The 12,500-nt window shown below is 45.7% G+C and overlaps 4 protein-coding genes across 5 annotated transcripts in view; 1 reads left to right on the top strand and 3 right to left on the bottom strand.

Moving 5' to 3' along the window:
• LOC125948392 (kinesin-like protein KIF14) overlaps positions 1 to 495 on the bottom strand; it is a 16,649-nt gene extending 16,154 nt beyond the window's left edge. Inside the window, exon 1 of the mRNA XM_049674375.1 lies at positions 1 to 495. This exon is cut by the window's left edge and continues 694 nt beyond it. Coding sequence (XP_049530332.1) covers positions 1 to 425 — 425 coding nt within the window. The 5' untranslated portion in view covers positions 426 to 495.
• A 902-nt stretch (positions 496 to 1,397) lies between these two features.
• LOC125948397 (protein catecholamines up) lies at positions 1,398 to 4,496 on the bottom strand. 2 transcript variants are annotated; one of them, XM_049674383.1, is made up of 3 exons: positions 4,392 to 4,496; positions 3,727 to 4,335; positions 1,398 to 3,644 (listed from the first exon to the last, which is right to left on the bottom strand). In XM_049674383.1, exons 2-3 carry the CDS (start codon positions 4,133 to 4,135, stop codon positions 2,599 to 2,601), a joined length of 1,455 nt encoding a protein of 484 aa, XP_049530340.1. In that variant the 5' UTR covers positions 4,136 to 4,335; positions 4,392 to 4,496; the 3' UTR covers positions 1,398 to 2,598. The 2 variants fall into 2 exon arrangements, with proteins under 2 accessions (XP_049530340.1, XP_049530339.1); XM_049674382.1 differs by lacking the exon at positions 4,392 to 4,496 and having other exon boundaries at positions 3,727 to 4,384.
• Positions 4,497 to 4,598: 102 nt separating this feature from the next.
• LOC125948396 (WW domain-binding protein 11) lies at positions 4,599 to 6,333 on the top strand. The gene has a single exon (XM_049674381.1). It carries the CDS (start codon positions 4,724 to 4,726, stop codon positions 6,224 to 6,226), a length of 1,503 nt encoding a protein of 500 aa, XP_049530338.1. The 5' UTR covers positions 4,599 to 4,723; the 3' UTR covers positions 6,227 to 6,333.
• LOC125948399 (tetratricopeptide repeat protein 19 homolog, mitochondrial) lies at positions 6,278 to 7,699 on the bottom strand. The gene is made up of 2 exons (XM_049674385.1): positions 6,784 to 7,699; positions 6,278 to 6,708 (listed from the first exon to the last, which is right to left on the bottom strand). The coding sequence occupies exons 1-2, from the start codon at positions 7,627 to 7,629 to the stop codon at positions 6,460 to 6,462; spliced, it is 1,095 nt and encodes a 364-aa protein (XP_049530342.1). The 5' UTR covers positions 7,630 to 7,699; the 3' UTR covers positions 6,278 to 6,459.
• Positions 7,700 to 12,500: the final 4,801 nt, after the last annotated feature.

Below are 12,500 nucleotides of genomic sequence, written 5' to 3' on the forward strand. Positions count from 1 at the left end.
TCATCATAGTTGTCATCCAGATCGATGCCCATCATGCTATAGCTCTTGCCCGATCCCGTCTGCCCGTAAGCGAACAGGCAAGTATTGTAACCCTCGAACGCTCGATCTAGAAGCGGATGGACCAGGGAGTTGTACACACCCGCCTGATCAACGTACGCTTTCTCCTCTGCATTACACGACCACAGCACATGATCGTACGTGAAGCGACTTTCCAGACCGGCCAAATTGTCGGCCGTAGGGCCTGCATAAACCGATAGCTCGTTACCGTTGACGCGCACGATGTTGGCCACCGAATCGATGCACTCTTTCGGGGAGAGGGGCCGGATGCGAATGGCTACCGTCAGATTGCTGATTTCTCCCTGCGTTGTGTCCTTTTCCTTGGTGCTTCGGTGCGATTCATTAAGTGCGCCCGTACTTGCCCGCATTCTATCAGCGCTCGTTGGCGGACTTTCGAGCGAGAGACGCGAGAGACGCGAAAAACATTCGGGCGTTCGGGCATTCATCAAGTCTTCGCGGGCCCTTGCCCGTTTCAGCAGATTACTTGGCGTTCCTGGTTCTTTGCAAGCGCTTCGGGACGAAACAGGCGGCGCTTTATGCAAAGACGATGGCGTGTAGCAGCTGTTGAGCATCGTGGATGATTTCGATTTCGCTCCCATCGCAGTGATCGCAGCGATGCGTGCGGATACCGATTTGGCCGCCGGTGGTTGGGCGGGTGATCCTGGCAGAGAATCGGAGTTTGATGTGTTCAGTAGGGAGCGTTTGGCAAGCAGCGAGGGTCCCAATTTGGATCCAGCCGGCCGTATTAGCGAGCGTGGAGTTGGGGTTTTCACCGCTGGCGAAGAGCTAGCAGCTCCGAAACGATTCTTTGGTGTTGTGAGTCGCGGATTCATGATTATTGGCACGATTCTTTTTGTTTGCCGACGTGTGCGACTTATAAGCACGAAAGATACACGCACAGAGACGAAAAACAACGAAAATAGGCACGATTTTTCACTATTTCTTGAACATTTTGCTTTTACCAACACAAACGATTCGGCGGTTGAAAAAGCGGTGAGTTTGACAGCTGCAGAAAATTCAAAAGTGTGCTGCGTTTACAAGGGTCAAGTCGAAAAGATGAAAACGAAAAACACGCCTACGAGATTTGAAAAACGCCGTTTTGGGTCGCAAAGAAAAACGCGAAATCGTTATTTTGTTCTTGTTTAAGCAGGTTGTGGTTTAAGATGGAGAGCGTTGGAAAGTGTGGCCAATATCGTTTAAAGTGATCGGCCGTGAGGAGTTTGGAGTCGAAGGCGATTATCTGGCAACTAACGGGATATCACTCAATGGTCACTTAGTAAAAGTGATCGTTGATTCCTTCACAATCAATGTACAGGTGCCAAGCCTTATAGATAAGTATTTATATATATTTTATTTATTTTCTAAACAATCAACAGCCACTGCCATTGTTTTACAATCAGCGCTTTACAAACCCATACATATAACGATTCCGTTTTGAACATTAAAATCGTTGCCAAGCCGAGCTTCGCTTTGAATGATGATTGTTAAGCTAAAAACCTTGCCAAAAACTGCGCCTAGATCCTATTATCCTGCGTCTTACAATGATCATGATTCAATCGTTTCTTCTATAATCATAAGGCAATATCCCTGGAGAAATGAAAATGAAATGGATGAATGTCGCGTAGATCGCTCATCAGGACAACGGCACCAACCACCGATCGCTACTTCTACTACAGAACGAACACAGGAGCAACTAATTATCCCAGAACAAAAGGAACACTCGACAATTCTACACAAGAACACAGGCGCACATGTTGCTGATGGCCAGCATTGCCGTTGAATCAACCTTCCTGGCACCTAACACACAAAGGTGAGGGCGCACACCGCTCGCGCAATCGTAGATAGCTAATTGTCGTTGTCAATGTTATCAGTAATGCGTGACTATTTGCACGAATTGAACTTAGTGGCAGCACAGCGCAATCGAAAAGAAAGAAACGATTGATACAGCGTCCACTGTGGTCGGTATGCAGCTCTCCGTGGTACCGGACATAAACGGAACACGTTGCTTGCCACAGCATTACGATAAGACTAGTGGTGCGGAACAAGATCTCCAAGTGCGTTGTCGCGAGGGAATCATTAAAAAAGAATGCAGTTCTTAGTGTTAAACAAAGAGGAACTGAGATGGACCTATAGCAGTACTCACTTATTGTTCTTTTATTCTTGTTAACATTATCAGTAATATTGCTCTATTCATCTTTTGTTCTGGTATGATTAATCAGAAAGAAAAAAAGACCATCACTAAAGAATCGCACGAAACTCCTTCGGGCACAATCAATTGGGCAAACGTACTGGGCGACAGGACCATTTTCAAAATTAAGTTTCCGATGGCAAAAATTATAACAAATATGTTTCCTGGGTAACGAATGTGGTCTCTTCAAGAACGAGTCTACATTTAAACGTATGCACTAAACTAATAAGTTGGAAAACTAACACTGAACAAGTGGTTGGAAGGTACACAGGCATGCACACAGGACACGACAACGAACGCCCACTCAGGAGCGCGATGGACGAGACGAACTGACCCAACCAGACCATGGAGTCCTACTCGAACTGTGCGATAATTACCATCATACCGACACCGGCCAGCAAGGCCGTGATTTCCTTTAACGATTGCCACAGCTTCGTCGATTCCTCGAGTAGCTCCGGAATGACGGAAACGGTCGCGATGTAGATGAAGCCGCCGGCGGTGAATGGTAGGACCCAGGATTCGGCCGCCTCACTGCCACTACCCAACAGAGCCAGCACCGTACCGGCAAGCGCACCAACGGCCGTCGTTAGCTGCAGCAGCATTGCCTTCTTCTTCGAGCAGCCTGATTTAATCAGGATGGCGAAATCGCCGATTTCGTGTGGCACTTCGTGCAGCAGAATTGTGATCGTAGTCACAATGCCGATGCTGTTGCCGGCCAGATAGGATGCACCGATCGCTAGGCCATCGGTGAAATTGTGCGTAAAATCAGCGGCTAGGTTAAGATAGCCGGCAATTTGTATCTTTTCCTCCTTTTTCGGTTCCTTCCGGACGGCTTTTCCTTTAGCCTTGGCCTCTTCCTTAGTCGACTTGCTGGCGGTCGCCACGGGTTCTGCCTTCTGGTCCTTCTTCTTATCTTTCTTGCTGCCCTTAGATGGCGATCCAGGAGGAGAAGAGCTCTTGTCGGATGCAATAGGAGCAGGCTTTGGTGCGACCGCTTTCTGCGCACCACCATGGCTATGGCCGTGTCCACCATCCTTCTTGATCAGACGAACCGCTTTTTCCACTGCCAAAAACACAATGATTCCTGCCAGCACCCAAAGGCCAACGCGCATATCATGGCCATGCTCGTGTTCACCATCCCCATGTCCGTGACCATGCCCGTGTCCATGGCTATGTCCATGTCCGTGGCCATCGTCATGCGAGTGGGGCTGGATGGCGTGCGGAATGAGATGCAGGAATGCGTCTCCGAGCAGACCACCGGAAGCGAACGCAAGCAGCGTTTTTAATCGAGGCTGCATCTCCTCGGTGTTGTCTAGCGGGATGGCGAAAAGGATAAAGAAGGGAGCCGCACTGATCAGCAGCGTTGAGCCGATCGAGTGAACCCAGATGTAGAAGGTATCTTCGGGAAGAGAAAGACCAAAGATTGGTTAGGAAAATTCACGTTCATTCGGGCACAAATCGCTCTTTGAACCGTGGCTTACCTCTTGGTTCCTTCGCGGCAGGTTTCGCTTGATGATGATGATGGTGATGATCATGGCCGTCCTCACCATGATCATGATGGTGGTGTTCTCCCTCGTGATGATGGTGATGATGATGATGATGCTGATGTGGATCGACCGCCGGCTTTTCCTCGAAACCTTGGTTAGCCTCCATGGAATACTTAAAGCTGGGTCGCTCGTGATGATGATGATGATGATGATCGTGGTCATGATCATGATGATGGTGATCATGATCATGATGCGCTCTCTGCGCTCCGCAAAGCGTCGGGAAGGATAACAGCATAATTACGAGGAAAAGTCCCAGCGCTATGTGCGCTCGATAAGCGGTCGATTCTTCCTTCAGCGGAATCTTTGCCGGTCGCGTGGACCCCCGATGTTTGGCGTGATCCATTTTGTATTCCTTGCGCGCTTTATCTCGCTTCCGCCAGAATCACTGCCAACTCGGCGATCTACTTCTGATCGATAACGCAGCTGCACGGCGGGGTAAGGGGTTTTGCTCTCTTCTGGAACTCGTGGACTTCTTTGTCAATGCACGCACAATCTCCGCTCTCGGCTGTACCGGCTGTTCTGGGAGGGACGATATCGATATCGCTGTGCGTCGGATGCTGGCTTAGTGATTCTTCGTAAAGTTAAAATGCTCTGTTTACCTGTTTATTTGCACGGCGGAACCAAAAACTCACGACAAGAAACAGAAAATTAGAAAAAAGGATGCCAACGAGTTCCTGCGAGAGAGCAGCCTTTCTCACTCTCTCCTGCCACGCGAGAGAGGAATAGAAGTTTGTGTTTACAGCTCTGCGTTCGCGAGTCAGAACTGAGGTGCCGTTCCCGGAGGGCTCGTTTGACAGGCGCCGGATTTGTTGTGTTTACGATTTTCGATTCCTTCTTCGATCGGCCGCAGAAAAGTTTGCCGAAAAATCGGGAATTACAGCATCATCTGCCTAGTTCTTGATCCGGGTGCCGACAGGGCTTGTCCACCAAGATGGGTCGTCGATCCATAAACACCACCAAGAGTGGTAAGTACATGAACCCGACGGACCAGGCCCGGAAGGAGGCTCGAAAGAAGGAGCTGAAAAAGAACAAAAAGCAACGGCAAATGGTGCGGGCCGCGGTGCTGAAGGGCAAGGATCCGGCGCAGCTAATCGAAGAGATGGAGAAGATCGACGAGATGGAGTTCAACGTGTACCAGCCGTCGCCGCTGAACGAGAAGGTGCTGAAGGAGAAACGCAAGAAGCTGAAGGAAACGCTGGACCGGGTTATGCGCCTGTATCAGGCCGATGATCCGGAGCTGTGGGCGGATTTAAAACGCAAGGAGGTGGACTACGAAAAGCGCCGCAACAAGCGCATTCAGTACTACGAAAGTGTGAGGCACGCGGAACAGGTGCAGGTGGACGATATTCCGCTTCCGTCGGCCACGGAAACACCGACACCGCTCTCGATCCCGCGAATACCGATGCCACCGAGTCTGCCCAGTATTGCGCCACCGATCAAAAGTGTGCCACCGCCGGTGATACTGAAGAAGCCGGTCGAAAATCCGATCGAACCTTCAGAACCCGTGGATGATGATGACGATATTCCCGGCTGTCCACCTGGTCCACCGCCCGATCTATTCAGTATGCCCGAGTTGGACTACGAGCTGGATCGGTTCCATGCGGAGATGCAAAAGAGTGTCAAATTTTACGACGACGGTGATGGATCACGGGATAATACAGACGATTCGGCGGATGGTACGGATCGATCGGGAGCAGGGGCGACGGCTGCGGCATCCAAGCAACCCAACACAGTTCAGCAAAAGATGTTGGCCTTGTCCGGCCAGAATATTGATGATTTTATGAAGGAAATGGAGAGTGTTCAGAAGAAGAAGGAACAGCTGCTGGAAGGGGCGCCTCCACCGTTTACTTCGATTCCGGTACCACCCACAAACACCGCACCACCGTTGCCCAACCCGGCCCCGGATGCAGCCATGAAATTCCTGCCCATGCCTACGTCGATCCCAATGCCAGCGCCGGCACCGTTACAACCACCGCTCATGCTACGACCACCACCACTTCGACCGGGCCTTCCCGGTATGCCAGGTTTGCGTATGCCCGGACGCCCCGGTATACCCGGTGGTCCACCTCCCGGACTTCCGCCACGCATGCCAGGCATTCGTATGCCACCGGGCCCACCGGCCGGACCTCCACCAAAGCACATCCAGCAGCAACGCAACATGCAGTTACACCAGCAGCAAATGCAGCTACAGAAGGATCCCAAGAGTGCCACCATCTCGGCCAAACCACAGATTCGCAATCTCAGCGCGGACGTCACGAGGTTCGTACCGACTGCGCTGCGGGCCAAGAAGGAACACGAGGTACGGAAAGCGAAGCCACCGGTGCGTCCCGCACACGATCAGCACGATCCTCGAACGGTGGCAGCGGATGCAGCGAAACCAACAAAGGACGATGCCTACAAACAGTTTATGGCCGAGCTGGAGGATTTGCTGTAGATTCGGAGCTGTATCTGCGTAGGTGTGTTTGTCTGTTTGCAGTGACCGTCTTTAGGTATTCATTAAACGAACAGTTTCACTTTAATATAGACTTACAAACATATAAACAGCATGGGCTTCTATGGCTCCTTATAGATAGTGTCACTTTTTAACGCTAGATGGGGTGCAAGGGTTTGATCATCGTCTACTTCAGAACCTTCAGAAGGTTCACGTGTTGTGGATCGTCCCAACGATTACTTTTGCATGGCCTTGATCTGCTCCAGACAATAGTTGGCCTGTATCACAGTTTCCTCGTGCTTGTGTTGTTTGCCATAACGCCAAGCGAACGTACAAAACTCCGATGCCTGTCGGAGCAGTCCCTGCTGCAGGTACAGCAGCCCCAGGTTAGCCTTGTACACACCAGCCTCGGAGAGATCGGGTATTTGAGCGGCCAGTGCTATCGCTTCCTTGAGAAATCGTTCTGCTGAAGCATAGTCTTCCAGCTAGAGATGGAAGAAACAAGAGATTCATGATGAAGGTAAGTGATCTTTGGAAATGATAAACCACACTGGACGTACATTCGAGCATGCTACGCTCAGGTTGTTTAGTATAGTTAATCCTTCCTCCGTTAGCTTCCCGTGGACTTCAGTATACGCCTCATACGCTTGCTGGAATGCCGTCTTAGCCTCGGCGAACCGTTTCCCTTCCATCAGCAGCTGTGCGTACCAGTTCTTTGTGATGCCCCAAAGTTCGCGAAGTTCGCGCACATTTTCGTCACTGATTTGTTTTAGCTGTTCCTCCAGCTTTGCCAGTGTCCATTCGAATCCCTGTGCCGCCTTATCAAAGTGACCCTGCAGCTGTGCTAGATGAGCGATCTTCGAGCTGATGTGCAACATTTTGATATGATCCTCGACGAACCCGTCCGCAAAGAGCCGCTGCATGACGTTAACGAAGAGCTTCTCTGCCTTAGCGAAATCACCCACCTCCATCGCAAGATTTGCCATAATGTCGTAGATGTACGTGACACCGTCTTTGCTCTGCAGGTCCTGGGCCATCTTCAGTGCTAAATGAAGCATCTGTTCCGCCTTCTGGTACTCTTCCTTCTGTATCGAAAGTATGGATCGTTTGATGATGGTGATCAGCTGACTCTCGGGCGATTCGTCGTCGGATTTCTTGGAGAACCACGAAAGGAAGGAACTGGCCACTAGGAAACGTAAAGGCGTAACGCCCCGCTTGTCCTGATAGTTCCTTCGGTTACGGTCGCCTTGGCCACGGTCGACGCGAGCGGCAATCGGAATTTGGGCGATGCTGGGGGCGTGGTTGGAGAACGAGGCAAGCGGAATGGTGAGCGGCGCTATCCGGGGATGGTTGATGGAGATGAACAAGCGCGAGGCTAGTGCAGGAGCAGTCACGTTACGAAACATTTTGTTAACACACGATCCAATTCGATTTTATCGGAGTTTGCAAACAAATTTGTGGCCGCCGTGAGGTAAACAAATGAGTAATTCTCCCTTCGGTAATGGATTGCGATCCTTCGGAAACATCGTATTGCCGTTTCGCTTGGCGGGAAAGTGGTTTTTGAATTTAACACAGTTTAACAAAAAAAAATTGTTTTGTAAAGAAAAGTTTTATCGTAAGCAAAGAAGGCTCTACGGCATACAGCAGACTTTCACGGGTGCCATGGAACAACATCTGAGAAGTGAGGAACACTTTTTCAGTAGGAATCGTAGCAACCATTGGTTGCGGAAGTGGCATGATGATGTCTGAAAAGTCGATATTTTTTACGAAATCTGGAGCGAATGAAAAAGTGTAGATTTCCGAAAAGTGTTCATCAAATAAATGTGTCTGATAATTGAGTAACAAAATTAAAATCAGTGGACGCCATGAAGCCGTTTTGATTGTGATACCTGTAATGGTTTTCGACGCAGCGACGATTAATTGTTGGATGAGAAGGAATGTGAAGTGCGTAGAAAATATTGAGAAAGAAAAACAGGAGTTCGTTTCGAATGTGACCGAATGTGCAGCAGGATGGAGCTCCCAAGATTTAAGGTAAAAGAAACCGACAACTATGGAGGTTTTTTTTGGATTTTTTATTTCACTTTATTTGAATCATACTTATCATACTGAGGGCTTTTAAAGATAAATTTGTTTAAGTAATAATAGTGTCTTACTTATGTTAGCTTGTTCCGATACGCGAAGCAGTTACACGGGAAGCTATAAGGATTCACGATAACAGCAGGCAAACCCAAAAAGTAAAAAACAACACTTTGCTCCCCGATTTAGTTTCTGCTAGCGACTTGTATGATGCTCTTGAAAACAAAAAGCGGCATTTTCTTTGTATGTTTCAAGGGAAAGTTATGTTTCTTCTTTTGCCCTCATATTTATGTTATTAAAAGTTCTACAAAATGGATTTGTACCAGTTGTCCTTATCGCGATGAGATGCCATTTTGTTCCTGCAAAGCTGATGAATGGTGCGGTGGAATGTTCCAACGATATCTATTGCGGCATTTTGCATTTTGATCAGAAAGCGGTAACTATGAAACATCGGTTCGTAAGCCGCTAGATTGTCCTTTTTGGGGACAATAAGACTGCGTTCAGTTGTACCTTGTGCAGCAAATCTCCTGATCTTCAGTGTAATTTTCTAATTTAACAATTATTCGGAGGCGATGTTGTTGTTTTCAAATTCTCATGCCGAATATACATACGGATACACACTCATGCTTATCTAAATTTACGCTCGTTTTTTGCATTTACTGCGAGAACGTTATAGATTTTCTACAATTTTTGTCCCCTATTTGCAATGAAGACAATTGCTCTGCAAAAGAAAATCCTTATCCGTTTCAAGTGGTGTATTTTGCTATCAAATATCTTTCAATCTTCATTTTTCTGATAGAAAGACAACAATGTACATATGGTTTACATTTTCTGAGCAGCATTGTACTCACTGTTCGATTACGGATAGCTTTAAAGGAAAACGTAACGTAAGGTTGCTCCAATGAAAGGCTCTCCGTTAAACATATGGTTATGCTTCTGTTTCATCAGAGTGATCTTGGGCCTTTCGTCCAAGAATTAATGGTTATGGGATTTGTTGCTCTCATATCATCATTATTGTCTGTTTGAATACATTACACGGGCATATGCAGCATGCTAGGTAACTATCGCATGTTACTTTCCCGTCTCTAATTCTTTTCATGGCAAGTATGATTTTTTTTCTAAACAAAGATTAACTTTCTTTTCTTTGATGATTCTTTGATGCCTGTGATGGGCTGGGGTGACTAGTTTGCCATAGCGGCGGGTGCCAGCAGAATGTAAATGCTTACTATGGAAAACATTTTGTAAACTCTAGTCAAACTACTGCGAAAGTAATGGTTTTACTGCATTAGTGTAACTTTGAACTAGTATTACGCTACGTTGGTTAATTGCGATATCTGATTTGATCTCCTGTTTCATCTAAACTCTATGTTTACTGTCGAATAACTGCCACTCTTTAGGAACTTGTGTAAGTGAATGTTGCTCTTGTGCTGTTCTGTAATCTCTGCATATCGGATGTTCCCGAAACTATTGCCGTTTCGGTTCATCATTTGTCTAACCTGGTGCGATCGGATCCTGCGATTTTGGAAATACGTCCATTTGTAAAAGGACCCCATTAAGCTCCAATCGAAACAAGGCACGCCTCACATTATTAGCTAAAAATCGTTCGATAAGATCAATAGAGGAATCGCAGTTCTAAAATCATGTTAAAGAAAGGTGAAAAAAACAACGAAAACGAAAGATTCATAATTTTTAAATATATTTTCGCCGGGCAAAATTATATCTTAAAAAGTGTATAAAAAAACTTAAAAATATGAACAAAGTTCGTATAGTGGTTACGTGCTAGTGAGACAAAACAAAACACAACAAAATCCTTTAATTCTCTGCGTTGCCCATCATACCCCATCGTGATCACAGGCGTGATCGATTTTGCAAGATTATCGCCCTTACTGCTTCTACTTTAAATGTTGAGGTGTGCTTGAACATGACTGATTTCATTCGAGAATTGTCATTGTTTTGTTTTGCTAGTCCTTTTTCTTAGCTAGTCTTAGCGGTTAGTTTGTTCGCTCAATAAAAAAAAAAAAACTCCACCTCGCACAAAGCGAACTCATCTACAGTGCTACGACTTTTCCAACGATTGCTTAAACACTATGCATAGCTTTACACATCTTGCACCATTTTCGCTACTGTTGTGTCTGAGAGTTTTTGTTTAAAAATAGTAATTTTTACTCTCTCTCTCTCTCTCTCTCTCTCTCTCTCTCTCTCTTACTTTTTCTCTTTCTCTTTTGTCTCTATATTGCTATCACTTCATTTTCTGAAGGTTCTGTTAAACGTTCTTTCTCAGTGAAAATTTCCTCGTCAAACGCTGGCCGCTTTGCTTTTTACACTTTATGCGGCGTTATATCTGTTAGCTTCTTTTTTCATCTAGTAATTCAGCATTCCAACTGTTTGTTAATGTACCATTTCTCTAATTTTGTTTAAATTACTCATCATAAAGGTATTGATACAGCAATAGATTTGATATTTATTGTTTTATACATTTTCATTCTCGAACTTAATTATCAGTTTTGTTATTCTCGTTCTGCATCTGAAATTACTTTAGTTCTAGCGCGTTCCCTAAGCCGAATTTTGTTCTAACGTGTATTTCACGTTTTGTGATTTTCCACACTGTTTTCATTTTCAAAACTCTACACGGATATAAATACATAATAAAAATGTACGAGGTGCACAAAACCGATGAAGGAGTAAAATACAAAAAAAAATCCCTAAGAACCAACATAGTTGAACCTTTAACACCATATCCTAACCGTGCGGGTGTATTTGCTCTTTTACATTTTTTAGCTTTGTAAAACTCTTCAAGTACATTCCGAACGTTCATTACATAACACCCTTCCCTCGTTTTGAGATTGAATTTCGAGAAAGAAACATTTTTATGTGTTAAATTAGCCGTAATTTTGATTTGTTTGTAATACTCTTCTTGAATGAGTGTTGCGCATAGCTATAGCTGCCAGACTTACTCAAAACCAGTCTATACCAATGCGGTTACTAATTCAATTGGAAGCTCATAGGCAGACGAAAAACTAGAGGGTTTGCTTCTAAGTCATAATTCTAACCAAAATTGAAGTATGAAGACCATTTTCTGAATCAACGCTAGTATAATTCGCGCACTATGTAACATTCAGCAATTCGGTATCACTCAGACGACACTAGTCTGGCTAGCGTGAGATTGTGATGAGATTCTATCGTCCGGCTTCACTCTTTTTCACAATTTGGAAGTTATTCTTAACATTTACCTAAAGGCGATCAAGTACTGTATTTACATATTTCAAACGATTTCTACTTGAAATGTGGCATCGTTTGTACGATCGCAATCATTCGTTCAATGCGGCATTCGATTGGCGTTTCAAATTGCATGTGGTAAATGTTTCGAGCGCCTTTTAGTAACTATTTCAAGTGCGCTTTGATTTTATTCGCCGTATGAAAAAGAATTCCCCACTACTTGCGATCGAGAGACGTCATCTTCAAATTCGCAATTTATGATCTTCATCCATTTTTCTTGTCTGCTTTTGCGCCCTTTCAGAAGAAGTCTTTCGAATAAGCGAATATGGGAGTTAGTTGCTATACAGTTGTGTCGGTAATCTTCGCTCCATGGTAGAAAGCAATTATGGAAACACTTTAACATAAACTGTGTTGTAGACCTAAGCTTACAGAATTATAATTGTTACCCGTTTTCTGTTGCACTGTGGTTGATGGTTGGCTTGTTCACCTAGGTTGCTATATTTACTTCAACGTAAACTATGATCCGACTCATCATCTCGGTTGCTAGCCGATCGTTCCGAGTGGTGTCTGCAGGTGCGATACATAACTAAATACCGGAGCGGCTAATCACACTATGCCCTAGGTATAGGTTCATGTGGCGGCTGAAACGGCGAAGCCAGATGCTTTGTTTTGCATTTTACGCTGTACATTGTATCGGAGTACCTTAAGTTTTAGTATCTTAGCTGTAAGGTTGTGCTAAGTGGCTAGGATTGCTGCACCCTGAGAGGATTTCTTCTTCTGCCTTGCCGCTCGACGGCTGGTTGATAAGTTTGCTAGCACTGCTCTAGTAGCGAAGGTAATTGGTAGCCTGAGTTCGGTTGATGGAAGCATTCCATCCTTCAGCATAACAGCATACAAACGCTACTACGATCCACTTCACGCAACAGCACATTTTGTTCTTCGCTTTGCCTACTTTCCTTTCTTTTAAGAGGGTTGTCTGCCCCAT

This window comes from Anopheles darlingi, chromosome 2, assembly GCF_943734745.1.
Source record: "Anopheles darlingi chromosome 2, idAnoDarlMG_H_01, whole genome shotgun sequence".
In the NCBI taxonomy this organism is placed as follows: Eukaryota; Metazoa; Arthropoda; class Insecta; order Diptera; family Culicidae; genus Anopheles; species Anopheles darlingi.

What these genes read in the sequence shown, in the direction of transcription:
- LOC125948397 (XM_049674383.1), bottom strand. Translation starts at nt 4,135, where the DNA reads ATGGATCACGCCAAACATCGGGGGTCCACGCGACCGGCAAAGATTCCG. An exon ending in TGCCGCGAAGGAACCAAGAG is followed by an intron (nt 3,645 to 3,726) that starts GTAAGCCACGGT and finishes CTCTTCCCGAAG; the next exon opens with ATACCTTCTACATCTGGGTT.
- LOC125948396 (XM_049674381.1), top strand. Translation starts at nt 4,724, where the DNA reads ATGGGTCGTCGATCCATAAACACCACCAAGAGTGGTAAGTACATGAAC.
- LOC125948399 (XM_049674385.1), bottom strand. Translation starts at nt 7,629, where the DNA reads ATGTTTCGTAACGTGACTGCTCCTGCACTAGCCTCGCGCTTGTTCATC. An exon ending in TGAGCGTAGCATGCTCGAAT is followed by an intron (nt 6,709 to 6,783) that starts GTACGTCCAGTG and finishes TTCCATCTCTAG; the next exon opens with CTGGAAGACTATGCTTCAGC.